This window comes from Eublepharis macularius, chromosome 1, assembly GCF_028583425.1.
Source record: "Eublepharis macularius isolate TG4126 chromosome 1, MPM_Emac_v1.0, whole genome shotgun sequence".
NCBI classification, from domain to species: domain Eukaryota; kingdom Metazoa; phylum Chordata; class Lepidosauria; order Squamata; family Eublepharidae; genus Eublepharis; species Eublepharis macularius.
In genome coordinates, this window is record NC_072790.1 from 80,521,439 (window position 1) to 80,544,676 (window position 23,238).

Consider the following 23,238-nt stretch of genomic DNA (forward strand, 5'->3'; position numbering starts at 1 on the left):
TCTATCTTTTTAAACAATGCTTCCCAGCTAACATTGCATCTCTCTACACTAGAGTATTCTCGTGCCAGATGTCTTCATAGGAAACAGTAGTGGCTGGGGATACCTTGTTCAGGGGCCTGTAGAAATAGACTCCTTGACCCTTTGACCCAATTGACTTGAAACTTTGAGGGTCTTTAGTGGACAGGCAGGACTAGATTTGCTCCAATTTTGGTATAGTTTTCTTGAAAAAATGTCCCATCCAGCCCCCTGGATATATCCCCCATAGGGAATAATGTAGCCAAATATATTGTTTCCTAAAAAAAAGAAATCTGAATACTAAACTGGTGCTTTTGGACCCAAATCTCCAGAATACCAATATTTATGTATTCCCAATACCCAAATCTGAAAAACTGATTTTTTTAAAGTGCCCATCCCTAATTCTCTGTAACTGATGTTGACAGTGCTGTTCTATACAGAGTTACTACAGTCTAAGGGCACTGGTTTCAGTGGACTTAGACAGGAATAACTCTGTATATTTTAACTGTAAACTGGGTCCTCTTTCTCCGATCTGCATGAAATTTAGAAGAGAGGATCTTCTGGGTTCAGCCTTCCAGCTAAGTGGGAGGAGTTATATCTAGAAACCTACTGAAACCAATAGGAGATTTCTTTCAAAATAAAACTGGCTTTATTTCTGATATTCAAGAAACTAATTTAAGTTTTCAAAACAAAATATAACCTATTTCTAAATCCAGGATTTTTGTGCACACTCTGTAGAGGCCCCTGGCATTCAAATAATCACACATCACACACAGCACCACATAGTCTAGTACATGTGCTGTAGAAAGAGGGGGAGTATTTCACATTTTCCAGGTGCCAAGATACTGTTATTTGCATAGTGTGAAAAATATGATTTCCCACAATTGACATGGTGAAACAAGGAAGATATCTGATTCCCTCTCATCATCTAAGTATTAACTGTGCTTTGGTTCACTGATGAAACACTTACCAGGAAAGACTTTTAAGGTTCAATTTATTAAAATTTAACTTCTCAATTTCTAAAATCCTGAGTGCAAATACTTGGTCACAAAATATTTAATTTTAGGTATGATAGTTATTTGGTTTCATATGGAAGCCTACTGGAAATTTGGTTTCTAAATTACAGGTAACAGGGTTTTTTTCTCCCCATGATCGGATTTGAGCTGTAAATTACTGGATTTACACACTATGAATTCTTCAGGCAACGTACATGTATTTTATGTGTTCTGTTGTGGGAAAGAGAGCCTAATGATTACAATTTGCCATCCAAAACTTTATCGTTAAGCCTTGCAGAAAGAGTGTTCCTGCCAAAAAGCTTCCTGCCCAGGTGCTTAACCAATTAGCTCTTAAGAGGCCTGGCTATAAACTGAACCACAGCACGTTTGCTGATGCACTGGATATAATGTGACAGTTTGCAAACTCCAAGATGAAAACTTGTTTTCTTAACCAGGAATATGTAAATCCTGAGAGACGCTTTGATTGTATTTGGCTAAATTTCAATGTCATCTCGTATTCCCCATTGATTGTAGTATATGGTTTTAGCAGTACTACTATTAAAAAACTTAAACAAATTGAGTGCTCTTTACAGAAATTCCTTAAACATAATTTATAGGATTGTTTTTCTGTGGGGGTTTTTTCAATTGTAACTTATAATACATTTAAGCACTGAGAGAGCCAGTTAGCCTATAAACTTGCATTTATTTTGAAGAACCATTTCATTGTTTTTGCCCTACAAGGAATATCTTTGCTATAAAAATAATGGCCATCAAGGTTTAGTATGGCATCTCATTGGCTTCAGAGTTCAAAATAAGGCTAACTATTGGGACGTCACTGATTTAAACAGTTTTAAGAGCCATTCTTTCTTCCCTATTCTGTAATTTTATGGGGAGGACTACTACAGATAATGCAGAGCATCCTCACCAAACTACAAATCCTAGGATATTTTAGGGGAAGCCATGAGAGTTAAAATGGTATAAAACCAATGTATGTGTATACGCTAGACGTGCCCTTAGGGAATTTTCTCTTCAGCCTTTTTCCCGCCAGACATGTCCTGTTTGATATTATGATAAACTCTTTTTAAAAGGCAATAAATGATGCCAGTCTTCCAGTGCTTTTGGGGAATGTGGATTACACTTTCAACAGCAGTATTCTAAATACCCATTGACAGGGATCATTTCATAGAAAAAGAGCTGGAGGAACTCGTTAGCATAACTCATTAGCATATGCCATGCCCCTTGACATCACCGGAAGTGTGCCATTGGCATAACTGATTTGCATATGCCACACCCCCTGACATCACCTATCCTGGCTGTTTTGGACCCGAAATTGGGCCCAAAATGGCAAAAAGGGGCTGAAAATGGCTGAAAAGGGGCACAAAATGGTCAGGATCAGGCTGCTGCTGAGTGGGAGAGTGATCCACCACCTGTCAGAGGCCCGATCCAGGCCATTTTGGCCCCAATCCACGCCGAAACAGGCCCAAAATGGCCAAGAGTAAGGTGGGCGGGGCCACCTGACATGTGACCTCTTTGGGGAACTACCAGAACTGTGTTCCTCTGCATTCCCCCTCAAAATGAGCCCTGCCTATTGACTTAGGTGGACTTTGAAGGGTGTCACTCTGATTAGAATGGCATTCTAATTCCTCTGAAAACAATCCGGTCTCCTTTGGTGTGATCCAGCTGAAATCAATGCATTTCAGGATAGTCAAAATGTATCTGATTTCACTGTTTTCAGTAGGAACCTGACAGTTTTCTGGACTTTGCCCCATACCTAAAGTGACATTAATTGGATGTTACAACCACATTTTAGAGAACACCAAATGCTAGCAGAAAAGAGCAAGAGCAAGAGTCCAGCAGCACCTATAAGACTAACAAAATTTGTGGTAGGGTATGAGCTTTTATGAGCCACAGTTCACTTCTTCAGATATTCTTCAGATATATTCCTCAGATATCTGAAGAAGTGAGCTGTGGCTCATGAAAACTCATACCCTGCCATAAATTTTGTTAGTCTTATAGGTGCCACTGGACTCTTGCTCTTTTCTATTGCTACAGACAGACTAACATGGCTATCCATATTGATCGATCACCAAATTCTAGATTTGTATTAAATCCTACAAAAGTTACCTTATGGTGAAATTCCATAAGGTTCTTGTATAAGTAAGGCATATTGTGTAAATCTCTTTCTGTCTATCAATAGGTATTAGACATCATAACTAAATGTGACCTGCATGGTCAAAGCCAATTGAAACTGGGTGAAAACATCAGTGGATATGGGATCTTTCTATCCTGCAATATCTCCAGTTTTTATATTACTGGCTTTATTGCATATAGATTATTCATTGCAAAAACATGAATATCCAATTCCATACTCAGCAATAACAATGCCAGTATTTACAGGACTAAAGTCAGCTACCCAAACCTTCCATATTTCATTTATCATCTAACTTCTCTTTTTGTTTATGGTTATATCACCTCTGTGCATTTGCAGAAAGAAAAGCTTGATGGGAAACTACTTATAAACCTAAGTCAAGATGCTGATATCCCAGTTTCTCAGAAGATAGAACAAGTTGCTGCAGAAAATCTGAAAACTCGAGACAGTGAAACATTTCCTTTTGTGCTGAACTCAGAAATTCCATATGCAATCCAGGAAGATGAAATTGCCATTTCCTTGGAAAACCAAGAAATCTTACCTGAAGGTAAGTTAATCACTTACCTGTCTTACCTGTCACTTGCCTGTCTTGTTAATCACACAATATTATACATTTATGATGCTTGAAGTGAATAGGCCTCTGGTGAAAAGGAAGGACAAAATAGGCTAAGCGTTTATTCCCACATTAAATTTGTTACTCAACCTTGAACTCATGAATTGCTGAAAAACATAAATGCCATAAACAAAGAAAAAAAATTAGCTATCACAATTAACACACACACACATATGAGAATGAATGAATGAATGAGAGAGAGAGAGAGAGAGAGAGAGAGAGAGAGAGAGAGAGAGAGAGAGAGAGAGAGAGAGAGAGATTAAGTAAACTCAGAAATGATGAAACACTATGAGATCCATGACTGGCCGTGCAATCCTAAGAATAGTTTCCTGACTGTATTGTATAGACCTTACCAGCAGTCCTTTCTGGACCATCCAGGCATCTTATTAACGTCAATTACAACCATGTAGGATCTAGGCCACATGGGGGTAAGAAGATGGGATTTAAACTTTTTACACCTACATAGTTTTGCAAATTGGAATCAGGTTCTCTGCAAGAACAGAAGGGTAAAAGACAGGTATTCATCTTTGCTCTATAAAGTCTAATAAGAATGCTGGCCTCCAGGTTTAACTCAGCAAAATGGGAATGGGAAAGCTGAGCTGTTTGTAAGCTCTGAACATAAGGATGCTGCACAGCTTTAATTTGTCTGGGATGAGAGATCCGTTCTCTTAGTTTTCCCCTTAGAGGCAATCCTTGCTTTACACTTATACCTGAGTATGAATATCTAAATACGCCTTAATTGAACCTCTTGAAAAACGTGAAGTATGCATATATGTTAAATTAAGTTCATGTCATTTTAAACCATGAGGAAGTGTAAACCTGATCCTTTCTTGGGTGACATTTCTCTGTTTTAAAGGGATACACTTCCAATTTTATGGGTACTGTTCACACTAGACAAGAAGTTATGTACTGATAACACAGTTAAAGTTTTTATAAGCTATAAGAAACTAAAACAATTGTAATAAATGCCCTTAAAATATAGTAGGCTTTAGGGCGAGGTGCTATTTGTTGTTGTTTCCCAAATTTGAATGGGTTATTCAATTAGTTGATCAGGCTTGTAGACCTGTGTGTGTTAGGGTTGCCAATCCCCTGCTGGGGGCGATGTATCTCCCGCCCTCCAGCCCCTGCCCTCACTTACCTGGCTGGTGGAGGGGGATCCCAGGTGGTGTGGTGTACTCCTGTGCACTGCAGCTTCCTGATTCAGGCCCATTTTGACTCGGATTTGGCTGCTGCAGAGCATGGGAGTATTCCCACACTCTGCAGCAGCCCAATCCGGGCCAAATCAGCCCAGATCAGGCCCCTGTGGAGTGCAGGAGCATTCCCCTGCTCCACAGAGGTTCAGTTCAAGCCAATCCAGGCCTGATCTGGGCCCAATTTGACCTGATATGGGCTGGAAACAGGCCAAATTGGGCCACTGAGGAGTGCGGGAATGCTCCTGTGCTCCACAGCTGCCGAATCTGGGCCAATTTGGCCTGAATCCAGCCAAATCAGGTATGATCTGGGCCAATTGGACCCCCCTCTGGAGCACAGTGTGCTTCCAGGGTGGCCGTGTGATGATGTCACTTCCTGGAAGTGACATCATTGCACTTGCCAGGAGTTATACAGTGTGCCAGTATTTACTTGGCATTCCCATTTTGGAAGTGCACCTTCCAAGACCTTATGATCATACTGAATTCTTGTTTCCAAACAGAAGTGGAACGCATTCTATAGTTTTTTATTGCAGTTATATTTTCTGAATGAACTGATATCATATATTCTATGTTCCATTTAGTGTCCAAGTTTGCAGAGAGAGAATTGGTTCATTTTGAGCCTCCTATATCGCCAGATAAATTTTGTTCATGTGAACCTCTAAATCTCATGTTGCTGAATCCTCAAGAAAATGTTAAAGATTTTGCAGAAGCCAGAAAATTATATTTAACTGAGAAACCATCTTCTACTTTAGAAAATAACCCAGCATATTCCACCAACAACCAGGTTCAGAGGTCCTCAGCGGCATGTATGAGTAAGCTAACACCAAGATCAGCAATTGAAAACAGAATTGTCAACAAGAGTCCTTTGGCTTTTCAAGACTTAAGAGTCAAACATCTTTTCAAAACAACAGATGAAAGCCTTTCAGTTCGAGCATGGCAATACCAAGAAAAAGATAGCAATACTGTCTTGGTGATGGAAACACCACAGCTCTTACCAAGGCTGAGACAAGTTGCTCTGAGGGACTCCTTAACTAAAAAAATCTCGTGGATGGGACAGCAACAATCTAATGGTTCCCTTCCAGTTTGCACCAGTGGATCAAGACCACCAGTTTTTCCCCTGACCCAGCAGCAAACACTTATGGTGAGAAGCGTGAAGCAATCAAAAGAAAAATCCAAAGAATTTTTCAACAGTGGGAGTGTTAGAAGGAACTATGTCCAACTTAAGCATACAGCTAAAGATACGGACCTGAACTTTCCAGTATTGTCTCCACCTTATCAAACAAAGTCAGGGAAAAAGTCTGAAATTTTAAGGCTAGATTTTGCATAAACCAAACTCATAGGAACCGGAATATTAAATGGGAAATGATGATGGTGTGTGTATGTGCAAGACAGTGAAGAAACAAAGAGTTTGACATAGAAACAGGAAGAATATAGGAAGAGAAAGGAAATGAGAAAGGAGCGTGTGTTAGAGAATACAGAAGAAGTGTGCCACAGGTGAGGACAGGTTTTTGAGATGATAATTCAAGGGGGAAACACCCATGACACATGAAATATTGTAGTTGATGGAGGGAAAAACTAATGACCATGAGCTGTTTCCCCTTTTATTTATTTCAGTTTTAGCATGCTTTCAACCAAAATTAGCTCTCAAATCAGCTCAGATAATATAAAGGCAATACAAGTAACGAGAAAAATATAATTTTAAACTGTACTTGTGAAAGAGGTTCTCATTAAGGTCTGGGCAGAGGCACAATGTAAGTATGCCTGGCTGCCACCTCTTGTCTCTCTGATCTTGTTGATAAAAGCTGATAACTAGGAAGATGAGACTCAAGCTGAACCTTTGTATAGCCTTTTTCTCTCACATACAAAAATGCTGACACTTGTGCCAAATAGTTAATGTTTGGTTAATTAAAAAAACTGTTCTGCTACCTGAGATGTTTTGCATGTATTTCTTAAGCATAAAAATGAGTCTATATTCATGAGGGTAGTCAGTTCCTATCCTAGTCAATCATATGAGTAAAAACTGCCGAATTTACTTCAGAACAGGGAGCCTGTTGTAGTTTTTTTAGACAGGATTCACCTGTTGCTAGATATTGCACTATTGAATCATTCATCTCCTGAATTTTTCCGTATGGACAAGAAAATCAAGGAAGGCAATGATGACAAAGTACATTCTCCAACAAGATACATATCCATCCTTAGAATCAGACTGTAATCCATTGCTCATCATGTTCCTTCTCTGCCATGTGTCTACATATGAATGCACTGTTTCACATGCCAGTGTGTACTGAGATCTGAGAGATATGTATACAAAGTCTTAAGCCAAGCTACAAATGATGCCTGACACAGGTTGGACACTTGTCAGCTTCTCTCAAGTTTTGATGGGAAATGTAGGTGTCCTGGTCTTGCAGCTTGGCTCTCCATTTAATTGAAGTTTACAGAGCGGCAGTCTATGGGAGGGAGAACATGTGGTCGGGAGGGGGGTGCAGGCATCAGGCTCTCGCTGGGCGCCCCCCTTCCCCTCCGCTGGGTGTGTGTGGAGGGGGGGGGGCGGTTCTGTAAACTTCAATTAAATGGAGAGCCAAGCTGTAAGACCAGGACGCCTACATTTCCCATCAAAACTTGAGGGAAGGTGACAAGTGTCCAAGCTGTGTCCAGCGTCACCTGTAGCTTGGCTCTTAGAGAGAGGAATTCACTGATTGATTTCAACTGTGTTTCTGGTTCACTAACAGCATTGCATAGAGGGGATACCCACCCACTCTAAAGAAAAGACTTGTCATGGCACTGTAGCTATTGATCTTGTTGTCCCAGCCCCGTTTTTGTGTACAAATGAGAAATGGGGCAGGACGAGCACAGCTGGAACCATGCCAGAAAATCAGAGCAAAAATTGGGGGGGGGGAGGGGGAAATGCTGCTTAAGGGAACTCTGACACTCATGTAGTCCTAGTTTTTCAGTTTCAGTACCACTCTGTTGAGGAAGAGTAACTTTATTCCAGAAGGCTCTTGGGAGAATGGAGAGAAAAGCAACAGTGTGCTTATGTGGACACTAATTGTTGTGTTGCTTTTCCACATGTTCCTTAACTTTTTTTAAGATGCTTTTTTCAGACACCACTGGAAGTCTTCCACTGACCCCAACCATAGCTCCTTCTACTACATTACAGATTTCTTCCTAAGTAAACTTTAATTTTTGGAAGTGGCATGTTCAGTGACACAAGGGACAACATACCTAACTTTGGAAGCAGAACCTTAAATGCTGTGTGAGGGATTTTTGTGATCCTTTGAACTCCCTTCTGGTGTCTAGAGCAATGTATAAGACAATGCTTATATTACTTGTAAGGAAGTGGCAGGAAAGAAATGGTTCTGGGTGCCTAACACACGAGTCTTCGTCCATTTGTCACACCTTGTTTCATGCTATAATTAGTTAAAGGCACTATTATTGAAATGCAAAAATAACTGCTCTGGCTTTTAGGAATATGAAAGGATGCTTACACTGTACTGGTGCAAAAACGTAATTAAAGTGGAATAAAATTATTTTTAAGACAGGTTTCGTCCTTAATCGAATCTAGAAATATAACACTCTTAATTAAGTCATGAAGCTACTATAATGGTGCAATTTTTTTTGAATTAAAAGAATTAAGTCCTTTAGCTAGTGCTTGCTTGCAGACAGAAACTTGGGAATAACAGCAACCTTTCACACAGGCTTGATATGAAGCCAAACAAGTTTATAACAACAACAGCAGCAGCATTCGACTTATATACCACCCTTCAGGACAACTTAACTCAGAGCAGTTTACAAAGTATGTTATTATTATCCCCACAACAATCACTCTGTGAGGTGGGTGGGGCTGAGAGAGCTCTGGGAGAGCGGTGACTGACCCAGGGTCACCCAGCTGGCTTCAAGTGGAGGAGGGGGGACTCTGACTCCAATTCTCAACACATTTGCCGCAGACAAGACCTGAGATTCTTGAATGTAATGAAGGGATGATGCATGCTGATCCCCACCCCACCCCCCATGTTAGAACATAAGAAGAGCCCAGCTGGATCAGAGCAGTGGGCCATGAAATAAGTTTCTGGACTAATTTCATAAGGTGACCAACCCATCGCCCCAGGAAGGCAATTAACAGGGCATAGAGGCCAAGGCATTGGTATGCAGAAGTTTGCTGCCTCTGAATATGGAGGTTCCCTTTAGTTATATTATCCTCCATGGATCTGTATAACGGAATGGGGAAGCCTGTGACCACTAGGAACATTCTACGCCAACCAGAGCATCAAAGTTAGAGAAAAAAGGTGCTATTCAAAACTGGGATGTTGAAGGAAAAGTTGGATTAGAACTTGTCACTTTTTGTACGCACAGGGAGATTTCATTAAGAATCTGGGAGCTTTCAAACATTCAGTTCCCCACTTTCAGTTGGAAGTGATGTAGTACACCAACAGGCACATTGTGTAAGTCTACTGATTAGAGGTGTGTATAATGGAACAAATGGGCCAAAAATACACCCGGAAAATGCTGGTTCAGCTCATTAAAATGGCTATCAGAATCGTGAACCGCCAAAAATTTCATACAATAGGCCACACAACTAAATTTTCAGTGCAACTGTTCTGACATATACACAGTCTATCTTTAATAGGGTTGCCTCTGACACATGCCTTTCATGTATGCTGTAGATGTTTGTTAGGAACTTAATTCTCTGAATCCTTCTGTTAAATTTGGAAAAGAGAGATTCTGTAAATAACTGGAAATAATTTGCATACCAATCAGAAGATTAGTTATTATTACTTTTCTTCCTAACCTTATATGAAATTCATAGATCTGTTTATGAAGACTCTGTTGAAGCCCATTATTAATTGCCTGTTGAGGTATATTGCCTCACTTTATATTGGCAAATCGGGGTCTAGCTCTCCAATCTCAGTTGCTCATACCAGTATGTGTTTAGTAACCACCATATGATTTAATCTGCACCATTATCAAGTCATCCTTTTATTTACTGTATTTACTCTAGATTACAGTATTTACTCTAGATTCAATAGAGGTGAAAACTGTATCTGATCTCAAAATAGCTTGAAGTTTTCCAGGAGAAACTTAGATAAATCTTTTAAAATAATTTTGCAAGGACTCTACAAGATGGCATGTGTGTAGGCCTCACGGTGGGTAGAAGAGGGGCCAAGTGCTGAACTGTTAATGAAACCATAAATATAACCAACTTTAGATGAGTTTTCCAGCTAAGTTGTTCATTAAAATGTATCTCCCAAATAACAGAGGAATTTCCCCCCTAGTGAGTAGAGGGAAGCCTCTTAAATCACTGTTGTATCTGTTCTTTTGCACAACTCAGAAAACTGGGGTGAATGAGGGTTGGAATAATGGCAGCAATGAATGGAGCAAAAATGGCTGTGTGTAAACCCCATTTTTGCCCACGATCACCCCCGGCCTGGTGCTGCCACCATAGCAGGGAATTGAAAATATGCCCCCCAGTAGATTTGGCCAAATGTCCAAAAAATTAGTATCAGCCTTACCCCAAAGCCTGCCTAAAATGCTCCACCATGAAGCCCACTGAGTATCCACCACTGCCTCTCAGTCTAACCTGCCTTTACAGGGAGAATAAAATGCTTTGTAGAGAAAGGGCAGGACACAGATGGAACAAAAAAAGAAATTCTTATGTTGTGGTGACTCATTCTTGTATTGTATCTTACCATAAAACCAGATCACATTCATGATGCCATCAAATGAGGTTGTGGTAGCAAAGCAAAAATCATCAGATCCACATGATAAGGATTTATACCAAGGTGAGCGCAGGAGGAACTTGAAACAGCTACTTTGTGATCACTGTCACATGCAAACCAGTTTAGGTGAGCAGTGTTCAACCTGGCCTGGATAATTTTAAATTGGTGGTTTCACAGCACTATGCAGACCAGTCCTATGCATGACTGACTCCTACTGAGTTTAGATAAGCGCAAACAGGATTGTGGGCTTACTCAGGTAAAGTCAAAATTACTACCTGTTGTAACATCAACCATTCCTTGAGGTTTTAATGTCCACATTTTCCAACCATTGCTCTTGATTCCTAGATATAGGCAGTTCAGAAAAATTGTCCTCAAGATCAAGATATGTTCTTTGAAAAATATTAAACCCAAATCAGCATTGTTTCAAGGAGCCCTTGTTCAAGTTGATCTGTTAAGCTTTATAACACATACCTAAGGGCACTGTCCTTTTAGCCACAAAAATACACTACAGTTAATAATTTAGCAGGAGAGAAATTCTTGTTTAGCCTCTAGATAGCCTCTGAATAATTGAGAAGGCATTCTGACACTAGATACTTCTTTCAGTGCAGTGGCATCCTCCTTGTGTAAAATGATGAAGAGAGATTGAAATGAATGAACCATCCCCTGAAGACTCTCATGTTACTGCTTATGAATAAGCCCTCCAAATCAAAAGCCAATGAAAAAGAAGAAGGCAGCTCATATTAACCAGCAAGACTGCCAGCTGCCACTTGTTCATTCATTTCTTACAATCAAGAATATAGAAAATCTATGGCTCACAGAAATCAAAGGATAGGTTTTATCATTAGCTCTATGGATTTCCATGTAGGTAGCTAGTAAATAACCAAATTTTTTTAAAAAATGTTCTAATGAATAAACAGAACGGAAAATAGAAGGGAGAGAAATTGAGAGAGGACTGATGACAGGAAAGATTATCAAAATTCAAAGCCTAAGGGATGGGACCTGGAAATTAAGGGGTAGAATCTGGTGTGGGCAGGAAGCTTAGTGATGGGGGGGCGGGGTCAGAGTTGCTTCAGGGTTGCATTCTGATGTACATACATAGGATGGGACAGTAAAACCTTTCAAGTCAACTGGTTTAGGGGGCCCTCACCCTGAGATTGAGTTAAATACTTATACCCCACTTTTTCCTATACCTGGAACTCAAAGAAACTTTCATACAAAATTATAGCTATCTAGTCCCCCTCCACACACAATTTGAACAGAGATATACAAAAAGGTACTTTGGATTTAACACTTTCCCTTGGAGACCCTGAGTAGGAAGTTACAACCTTGAGACTTGAACCTCAGTTCAAAGGAAGGGCCTGGAGAAGACAATTGGCATGTGTCCCAGAGGGAGACAAAGTGTAGAAACAGTGGGAAGCCATGGAAGAAAGAGGTAAATATCAGAAAGCAGGGAGCAATAATATTGAAAAGGACAGGGAAAACAGTGCCATTTGGTGCAGAAAAGAGTTTGGAAATCAGGAGAGATGAATAGTGAAAAAAAACAGATAGGGAGAAATGGCAAGTACAATGACTGCGCACTGTGGAAATAATCTCTACCCAGCAAAATTGCACACAGACACCAGCCTGACACTATCATTTTCACTTAAATCTGCTTGCTCTTCATTTGCTCCATTTCCAATAGGTACACTCCCTACTTCAGAAAAAGACGCTCCCCAATATAACCACTTTCACCTGTGACATGATTGTTTATTCTAGTTTATGAGGCCAAGTCACTACAGTTATGTGTGGGCAGACCTTGAATTGCATGGATGCAATCAAGTGATTAACTAACAGGTTGTGAGAGTTAAGGACAACCTGTAGCTTATGCTACAATAAAGTTGGTTAGTCTTAAAGGTGCTACTGGACTCTTTTTCATTTTGCTACTACAGACTAACATGGCCAACTCCTCTGCATGTATGACCAAAGACATAAATGAAATCTCTTGCAATTCATTTCGTGTATGGATGGCTATGTTCCTAGCAGTTTTATCTCTCATCTTCACCTGATGTGTGATGAAACTTGCAAGATGAGGATCACCCTCAACAATCCATTTTATATCGGGCCCTGGTTATGCTTATAGAAGTTTTCCTCCTTTCTGGGGCATTTAGGACTAAATTCTTTGATATGCTTTTGCTTACAAGATTGATACACACAGCCTGGAACACTGCTCAGGTTATGCTCCTGCAACATGTCTCAAGGCCATAAGGAACCTCAGTGTGTGCCTCAGAAGGACCCTATCCTCATAGCCAATGTTATGCAAGAGGAGGCTATGCAGAAGACACAAAACCAACAGATAACTTTATTGTAACCACAGAGCTATATCAGAAGATAGGGTTCGTTCTAGGGTTTGGTCGGCCTCTCATTCTCTACCTCACTTCCATAAGCCCCCCTACCACCTTTGCTCACAGCCCATGCACATGGAAAATTCCTGAAGATTTGGGGTGATGCCTGAGGAGGGCAGAGTATGAGAAATCCAGGGAAACCAAGAGCCCACCTACTGAAGCTGCCATTGCCTCCAAGGGAACTGATCTCTGTAATTTGGAGGTCAGTTGCAATTCTGGGAGGTCTCCAGGCCCCACCAGGATGATGGTAACCTTACGGCCACACTGCCTGCTTTCCCCTTTTCCCAGCAGCACTGAATAGTGCATGTGACTGCGAGTGAAACCACCATGGCTGCCAGGACTGTTGCTGCTGTGCACCACTAAAGTTGCTATTTCCTGGGTTCATTGGGGGAATTCCTACCCTGGACCCACCTGTTTCCCACCATTGCTCAACAAGGTTACTGGGGGGAAATAGTGGGTGATTCAGCATCGTGCTGATGCCACAATACCACTTCTGGCATGAACCAGCAACTGAATATCGTTACAATAGTGTGTCAATAAGGTTCTCTTAATGCTCAGCAAAAAAGAGTCACTTTCATTGCAAATGTATGCTTTCCCCTTAAAACTCCACAATGGAAAGGGAATAGAAACTGGACATCCAGAGAACCCAACTCACATATTTTGAATGACATTATAACAATATAACAATATTCAATCGCCAATTTCAAAATCCATGAAAAGTCCTGGGACAGGGGCTATTGCTAGGAGACTGAGGTCAGGGAAAATGCAGAGAAACCTGCTGACCAGAAGCCCCATGGGAACGTGGTGCAGATATACAGGCTGGACCTGGAAGATCCAGAGTTTCACTTTCCTGTTTACAGGGGTGCCAATGCAGGTTGGGGAAATATCATGGGAAAGATAGGAGAAACCCTGGAAACACCACAACATTAAGGTAAAGATGTGGTGGCAGGGAGACTCCCCTTCCTAACAGCATCCAAACCAGGACAAACAACCTGTATGTAAGTTGCCAAAATGTGTACACATGGCAAAACAGATTATTTTGTTTACGTGAAATAACCCTTTGGTTTGTTGTGACTGCAACCATCTATTAGAAATGAGGTTTCTCTCTGACATATTTTAGGCTTAACTACTGGTTAAATTCTCCATATTTTGTGGTCTAATATCATTCTCCTTTCCCTGACAAGGAACAAATGGCTATAAGAATAGAGGAAAAAACAGCAGTAACAGCTGACCCAGAACGTGAAAATACTAGACGGCAAGAATCTCTGGGTGTCTGCATGACGAACACTATTACATTTTTTATGCGCTGTTAGCTGTACTATGTCAAAGGGTCAGAAAGGTGATGGTGAGAGCTACATTGCATGTAAACTTAATCATCTGCTTTACAGTCACGCAGGTGGAAAACATCTAAGATGTTCCAGGATGCCATCGTGTGATTCCGTTCTTTTAGCACATTAAAACATTTAAAAGTGCCACTTACTTAATTTGATCTCAATAAAATTATGAATAGTCAATATTTTGTTTTCACAATAAGTAATTGAGCACACTTTTACATTTAGGACAATACATTAATCATGTGTTGAGATATAAACTTGTACATTCTACTCTGAAGCAGACCCCTTATGCTACTGAAAGCTAGCGCTTAGCAGGACCGATCAGGGTCATAAACTAGATCGCTCATTCCTAACTATATTCACTGCTAATTAAGCTCCAGTTAATTTGTTTCACTGGGTTTTCTATATAAAATAAGCTTGAGCTTGCATGCTCAGGTCTTTCAAATTTCTACTACACCAGATTGTTTGTGTGGTGTATCTGCAAAAGCTGCTATGGTTCCTGTGTGACTTTTAAAAAAAAGAAATTTGAGAATGCTTGCTCCAAAGCTAGCTGCCAGGTCTGTTTCCACCATATGGCTCACAGGTGCCTGAAAGTTAATCTTTGCGCCTTCTTATAGAATAGGTACAAAATCAAACACAAGTTTCTACTTTTATCATTTCAGGCTAACCATCCCAGACATCAAAGAGGTAGTTTCACCTCTCCCTGTACTATGTGGTTCTGTGCTACAGCTTCTATATTTCATATTGCCTATAACACTGCAGTCTCTGTGCTCCTTATAATGCCCAGACTTTAGCATAGCACACAGTGCTTCTGAGGACTGAGAGGACTAGGCTACAACCTTTGTTAAGATACAAGTAAGCACTCATCGGATTTAGATCCAACCACAGCCAATTCAATAGAGCAGCAATGGTATGAGGCTGTTCTGTTGCTCATTTTTGCATTATAATTGCCTTCTGAATGCTCGGCCACATACCAATGCTGAGGCACTCACAATCCAAGCTAAAACCACGTTTTGAACATGTTCTAACTAGAGTGTGTTACACTGTGACCTGTGGCCTGGTGGGGATTCTCAGTGCAGTGGCATGCAGAGGCCATCCCCGTCCATGTCACCCTGCTTGCAATCCTGGTCTTCGTTGGAGGTCTCCCATCCAATTACTAACCAAGGCCAACCCTGCTTAATTTCTGAGAGATCAAGCTCACCTGGGCTATCCAGGTCAGGGCCTTCATGACATTATCACCTGTTAATGGTTGCACTGGGATGTCACGGTTTGACTATGATTTAGGGGAAATGATTTAGAGGAAATGTGCATGATCCTGGCTTGTTATCACAATCAAACCTATGCCTCCCTCCCTTCTCATATGGGTGGTTCAATCCTAAGGCCTGGCCCAGTGCCCGCACCCACGTAGCGACGTAAAAGCAGAGCTGCTCCTCCACTCCCTATAGACTTTTGCAGGAGAGCCACACCAATACCTGAGCTTGGCAAAGTGAAGCACAGCCACTGCCAATAGCACCTGCCCACTGTTCCCCTGACAACTCCACCCACACCAGTCAATGGCCGCACCACTCCCCTGACAGGCACGCAAAGGGCAATCAATGGTGCAGCCAATGGGGAGGCCGTGAAGCATGCATCCCAGCCCTGGGGGGAAGAGATAACACTGACGGTGCAGACAGGGCACCCACCCTCTTGCCTGTTCAACCCCCATTTCCAATGAAGGCCAGGCTGGGGGCTGCAGCTGCAAATCCCCCCCACCGCCGCCACAAGAAATAGGTTCCCCCTCCCTGAAAAGTGGGACCAGAAAAGTGGCAGGACCCGGCAAGGGTCACACTTGCAGCCTGCAGCACTTGGAATCAGTCTCTAGGTCCTGGAGAATCAGGTGAGGTGGGGGGTCTTCAATGAATGACAGGAATGCCCATTGGAGGTGGTGGGAGCAACAAACACCCACAGACTTGCTGCAGTGCCATTTGAACACTTCACTGCATCACAAAGAAGCGAGGAGAATGTGGATTGGACCTCAAAAACCATCCTCCGGCCCTGGGGTGACACCCCCCAGAGTGGACAGACAGCTTACCGGACCAGAGAAACTGTGCTGGGGGCCATTGTCCACCCCCTCGCACCAGATTTCACAAGTCCATCCCTGCCTCCACAAACAGTGAAAAGGAGGGTGGTCTAGCCTCCTGGAGGAAGAGCCCCAGAGATCCCAAGATGTTGCTCCACATCCCCTACCTCCTGGCATCAAACCTCCACCCCTTCCCTGGCATGCAGCAGTCATCTTCCTGGCTCATCAGATGCCAGCAGCTCTGACTGTCAGAGAGTATGAGTCCTCAGTGGTACCGCCCCCCTCCCCGCCCCAGCAGACATACACAGGCCACACTACAATTCCCACCCCACTGCCTGAAGTTACATTGATGTGGGAATGGGGCAGGAAAGCTGGATGGGCCCCAAGGTGCCACTGGACACCCCATTCTTCTGGCAGCAGAGCACTCCCATTCATCCCAGCTCTGAGCCCTGGGAATCATTCCCCAGGATATGTGAAAAGAAATCCCTATGGGGAGTTGGAGGGGGGACAACTGTCATTGTCAGGCAAGCAAGCAAACAGACAGGCAGTTTGTTGTTTTTCAACACATTTTATTAGACTGGAAAAGGTAAAGAGGCTTTCTGGACATGTGTCTTGCCAATGTCCCTTGGCTGGAAAGGGAGCAAAGGCAGTTTGCACAGCAGTCAGAGCTGCAAAATCCATTTCTCGTCCTGCCCTCACAGGGGCAAGGTTGAGATGAGAGCTGCCTTGGGGAACTGCTCCCTGGGCTCGACCTAAATGGCACTCGTGGAGGATCACTGGGGGCTGGAACAGTCATGCTCCTTGGTCTCCTGGACAAGTTGCGACCTGCCTGAAAGGGAAACAAACACATGTGTGGCAAGGAATCTGGCCCTGTGCAAGCCCCATCCCAGACTGCCACATTCTGAGAGGGTGTCCATGGGCAGGAGCGGCGGCAGAGCTCCATTGTCACAGGTGCAACCCATAGACAGATGATACATGCACCTCCAGTGAGAAATCACTCTTCATCTGCATTAGGATGGTCTGATCCTGTGAGAGAGACAGTTGAGGGGCTGAGCACCCACCACCAACAGGAAGCTACAAAAACCCAGTCACCCTGACCTGCAGCCGCACTTCCTCCTCTGCTGAGGGGGGCACCCACCTGGGGGTTCTGAACAGAGCCCCCAAATGGGAAGCTGGAGCTCCCCCCAAAATGGCTGTGTTGAGGGTGGTTCCCTGGGCAACTGCCTTCGTGACCAGCGGGAGCAGCCGCTGTCCTCCCACTGGTGAACCTCACCTGCAGAGGCTGGTGTTCAGGGGTGTGTGGGTGAGGGGAGGGGGGAAGCTGGTGCTGATGAGCAAGCCGGGGCACCACCACACCAGCTCCTTCTTACCTGTCAGAGCACCCTCACCTCTTCACAAGCTGGGACTCAGGTGTCAGATAACCTGCAAGGAAATTTGGGTGGAGTTTGTTAGTATGAGATTCCAGACTAGGCGCTTCTTCCTTTTAATGAGTGCAAAGTACTCCCTGATTCCTCAAAGTCCCCCAAGTGCTCAAAGTCCCCACAGCTCTAAGTCCCTGCGGCAGGGGGCTGCCGGGCAGAGCCTCTGGCCACTTGCCAACTTACCTGGGTTCATGGGCACCTCACTCGGAAGTTATATATGGTGTCCTGTGAGTTGATTGGGCATGCGGAGGGGTTTTTTGCCCTGCCATGAGAGTGCACATGGATTGGTTCCTGTGGTAGTCACCATCCTGTGCTCCACCAAGCCTCATGGGGGGGTGGGACATGGGAGGGGGAGCTGGATTTTCCCGTTCAATGGACACCTATGGGCTATGCCACCTTTTTTTGTGGTGTAACTTTCTGCTGCTGCAGGGGGCATGCCCGGGCCCGGAACAGCTTAGGGAGCCAACTAACTCCTGGCCTGTACCCTGACCCACCCCCTTCAGCACCGACACAGGAATTTATGCTGCATTTACTCCTCTGTCTGGCCACCTGTCATGGCAGCCACCGCTGGGCCATAGTGGGGGTGAACCTTGCCCAGCTGTTGGCAGTGGGGGGGTTACACCCATGTAAGTCCAAGTTATAATGACGTAAACCTTAGTCCATTCCCTGAGCGCTTTCACTCCACCCATTAGGATTGTGCAGCAAGAAGCATGGGTAAACAATAACTTCATTTAGCTGTGACATACAAATCCAAGTGCAAGAAATAATTGGAGTTTGTTGTTCCCCCTAGCAAGGATTCTAAGCCTGTATTAAACCCTGGTTTAGGATCCCAGTAAGCAGGGTGAAGAATAGTTCCAATTAACCCGTGTACCTGCATTCATACTTCAAAGGTAACCAGAGTTAGGGTTTAACTGTGATTCTCAGTGTGAGCAGGGTCGGCGCGCCCATTGAGGCCAGGTAGGCGGTGGCCTCAGGGCACAAGGTGCCGGAAGGGGCGCTGAAGGAGGCACGGGGGGCGGGAGCACGCGCCACGGACCTGCAGCCTCCTAGCCCTTCCTCCCCAAGCTGCCACTGCGGCCAGAACACTCCCCCCACTGGGCTCAGCAGTGACGGGCAGGCGTCTGCGGTGGCGCAGGGAAACTGAGCAGGAGAGCTCGGAGGCCACCTGCACACCGTCCCAGCCGCCTGCCACAGCAATCAGGCTGGTGGCACGTGCGCGCTCATGATGATGTCACACGTGATGTCATCACGCAGGGCGGTGCGTGTGCGTGCACGGGGGGGCGCTTGGCTGGCCGGCTGGCTGCAGGTGCCGAAAACCCTGGTGTCACTGCTGAGTGTGAGAAGGGAGGGGCAAGAGGGAACCCAGAAAGAAGACTGGTTTGTAAACAGTTACCCTTAACTGTGGTTAAAGCTGATGTCTGCATGCAGCCTAAGTCTGTAGAGCAAGCTGCTATAAAAGTTACAGCTATGGAGGTACATTGAAACATTATCTGTGAAGAAAAATTTTCATGTGTGAAGTGGCTCTGCCCTACAGTCTTCACCTACACCAAGTTCAGAGTTATGTCTTGATTGCCCCCACGTCTCTTTCCTCAGCATGCCCAAACATTCTTGTCCTCGTAGATTTTTTGCTTTTACTCTTGTTATTTTGTCTTTAGGAAAAGTAATTCTTACTTACTACATCTGTGTTTTCACCCCATTGTGGCTGTCACTGAACTAGAGTGTTGAAAAAGTTTTCTCCTAGTGTTTCTAACTCAAAGGAAATTTCCTCCAAATGTTTTGCCATGGTAGGAAATTTCTTAAAAAACATTAAACTGGCTGCTTTTTAATGATGTGTTTAAAATTAAACATTCCCAGATGGGATATATCATGGACAAACCATGTCCTTTAATTCAAGAACCTTGTTTACTTTAAAATCTGAAACTGGCTACAAATGTAAACCAGTATTATTTTATTTTCAAACACCTGGAAAAAATTACCAAATTCTTAGGTGTGCATTGTAATGAGAACAAATAAGGAAGAGTGTGAATTCTTGGGTTTCAATATCTATTTTTAAATTGCTTCCCAAGTAAGCTTTCAATTTAGATTTAATGAGATTCTAACTGTATATTTTTAATGCCAGATGATTATTAGAGACATATTTCTGTAGCTTTAGCATATCTAGTTTGAATATTTCTTAGTGTTTCAGACTTATTCTATGGTATTTTAGATGACATCTTCATAAATTTAAACATAAAGTTGTATTAAAATTTTACAAGAAACTCACCAGTGGGTGGGTGAGTGTGTTAGAATTAACTGTTTTGCAAGAGACAATTGCTCAGCATGGATGGATCTGCTGCTATCTTGCACAAAATTGGCTCACTTCAATGTGCAGGAGCATAACCCTGTTAATTTTCCAGGTCTCATTATGTATTACATTATTATGCACCTATATTTAAAGTTTGTTTAATATGCTATCATTTACTTCACTTCATTCAAGAAATTGAAAGAGAGATATTATTGTCATCAATTCCTTATAATACAATCCTCAGCAGCAGAAAAAAATATCCAATGAATTCAGTAAGACTTATTCATTAATAATTATGCTTTGGATTGCACCCTGTTTTCATGGATGGCTACAATTTATAAGGGTAGCCACTAGGGGTGTGCCCTGAAAAGAATTCTGTTTCAGTTCTAGATCTGGAGTTTCTAAAGGAACTATGTATGCACTGTTATTTTTTTTTTCCAGATGAGGTGTTGTCAGCTCAGATCTAATCCACTGGGGGCATTGTTATCATGAGTTTGGACCACATTCTTTGCAACAAGGGCTTCCAGGCTCTTTGAAGCAACTGTTTTTGCACTTATCAGCATCAAAATCACACAGAACAGAGTCCATCCTCTAAACTATCGATCCACCGAGTTTTTCCTCAGTTACACTACACACACAATAGACCCTATTGAGTATTGGTGGAAAACTGACTGGCAAAGGGATAGCGGGTTCTGGTGGCATTAAAAATAATTCTGCTTTATTTTTTTTTTCTATAGTGCCAACAAATTATTACCTTTACATCCTGCTGTTGCCTGTTGATGCCATGTTTCCTTGTGCTTTGTAGTTTTGTTCCCACAATGAGTTGTTCTCACATTAATCGCCACCAATCTCCATCGGCCAAGTGCAGGCAGGCAGGCAGCATTATTATTTGACACCCCCTAAACATAAACATTATTTTTGCTATGGGCAGGCAGGATTGCTTTTGAAAGGGAAGTTAGGAAACGGAAATCCTAAACAGGTCTACTCAGATATAAGTCCCATGTTATTCAATAGCGCCTACTCCCAGGGAAGTATCTTTAGAATTGCAGCCTATCATTGAAAACTGCATCGTCCTCCCTTCAAAATGTTTCCAAAGCTGATAGGCAGGGAGGAGTCTTCCTAATTGGCAAGGAGACAATGCCATTGCCCGGGTAGTGATGGGGGGAAATGTACACATGCATATTGCATATATTCTGCTTCCCACCAACAGAGTTAATTAATAATCAGATCCCTTGAGATCTGATTGGTGAATGCTGTTAAGGAAAATCAGATGCTGCTGCATGGGCTTAGTGCCTTCCTGCTGCTGTCACTGTTGAGAGGTAAAAACTGTAATGAAACACAGAAACTTTTTGGTGGGAGGGTGTTGTTACAATTTGGTTTCCCTGATTTAGTTCACCATTATGGAGGCTGCTTTAATGAAACAAAACAGTAGTTTTTCTGGTGTACTTCTACCTTGTTTGTTTCATTTTGCCCACCTCTAGTGGTCACCTTTATTTTTCCTGATAGTCCTTCAATGTCTTTATCACAACAGGCTACAATTCAAGAAGTATAGCTTTCTGCCATGTGGAGATGTAGAATGGAATTCATGTTAGTTTTTTATTTAATGTATGTATTTGTTTAGGAATTTATATCCTATTTTTCTTCTCACTGGAGTCTCAACGTGATTTATAAAAAACAGAAAAATATAATTTAGAGAAATAAAGATGGGACTACTGTAACTTGCTCTATGCAGGACTGCACTTGAGGTTTATCTGGAAGTTACAGCTGGTCCAGAATGCAGCATCACGTATCCTCACTGGGACTCACATTAGGACACACATTACACTTATCTTGTGCCAGTTGCACTGGCTTCCAGTTGACTTCCAGGTCGAGTTTAAGGTATTGACTATGATGTTCAAAACCCTAAATGGACTGGAAGCTACATTACCTACAGGACCGCCTCTTACCATATGTTCCCCAGAGAGTTCTTTGTTCAGCTGATCAACATCTTCTGGTGGTCCCTGACCCCTGTTTTGGGGAAATTTTGTTGCTGTTGTTGTTGTTAGTCCGTCTTTCTTTCCTTGGAAGATCTATTGTACCAGGCTGGGCATTCTGTATGCAACAGACTCAAATGATTTCTTCCTGGAATCATGTTCTTCACATGATAGCCCTGAGAAAGGGACAAATTTGGGTAAAATACAAAGGCTCTCACCTCTGGACATGCCCAAGTTGCACACCTAAGGTTGCCAGATCTTCTCTTGCAGATTTTTATTTATTATTTAATGTATGCATTATTTAAAACATTTTTATCCCTTTTGCCACCCTCAAGACAGCAAACAGTTAGAAAGTCATTAAAAACAAGTTTTAAAAAGAATACTTACACAAACACACACACACAAACAAACATAAACAGGAAGGAAGTTCAGTAAGGGATTGTCATATGAAAAAAAGTCTTCATCCATTGGCGGAAGACAATCATAGAGGGGGATAGACAAATATTTCTGGCAGGGAGAATGCCACACTTTAGTACTACAATGGAGAAAGACCTTTCTTATATTGCCATCTGTTCTAACCTCCAATGATAGGGCACCCAAAGTAGCCCCCCCACCCAAAGATGGGGAATTTCCTAACCCAGACATGGCAACCCTAAGAATTTGATAATGGTGGAAAGTGCCGTCAAATCATATCTATCTTATGGCAATCTCTGCTAGAGTTTTCATGGGAAGAGACTAATAGAGGTGGTTTTCCATTGCCTACCTCTGCAATTCTGGTCTTCTTTGAAGGTCTCCCATTCAATTACTAATCAAGGCTGCGCCTGCTTAGCATCCAAAATCTGACAAAATCAGGATTGCCTGGACTATTCAGGTCAGGGCAAGAGCTTGATATGCCCTTCTTATGTACCTGGATTAACTTGAGAGCACCAAGACAAGACAAATCCATTATACCTCTTGTCCAGTTCCTCCAACAGTATCCACCATCCTCCCCAAACTACCACTAGGCAAAACCCAATGGTTGCAACATGCAGGGAACAATAGTGGGTAAAGCCATCAGTGGAGAAACAGGGCAGGAGATGAAATTATGTCTTGTATCATTGAAAAGTATAG

At 42.7% G+C, this 23,238-nt stretch overlaps 1 protein-coding gene across 1 annotated transcript in view; it reads left to right on the forward strand.

Moving 5' to 3' along the window:
- LOC129324246 (hormonally up-regulated neu tumor-associated kinase homolog A-like) overlaps positions 1 to 6,289 on the forward strand; it is a 47,806-nt gene extending 41,517 nt beyond the window's left edge. Inside the window, exons 8-9 of the mRNA XM_054971400.1 lie at positions 3,499 to 3,706; positions 5,544 to 6,289. Of these exons, the coding sequence (XP_054827375.1) occupies positions 3,499 to 3,706; positions 5,544 to 6,289 (954 nt within the window). The remainder of the gene's footprint in view (positions 1 to 3,498; positions 3,707 to 5,543) is intronic.
- Positions 6,290 to 23,238: the final 16,949 nt, after the last annotated feature.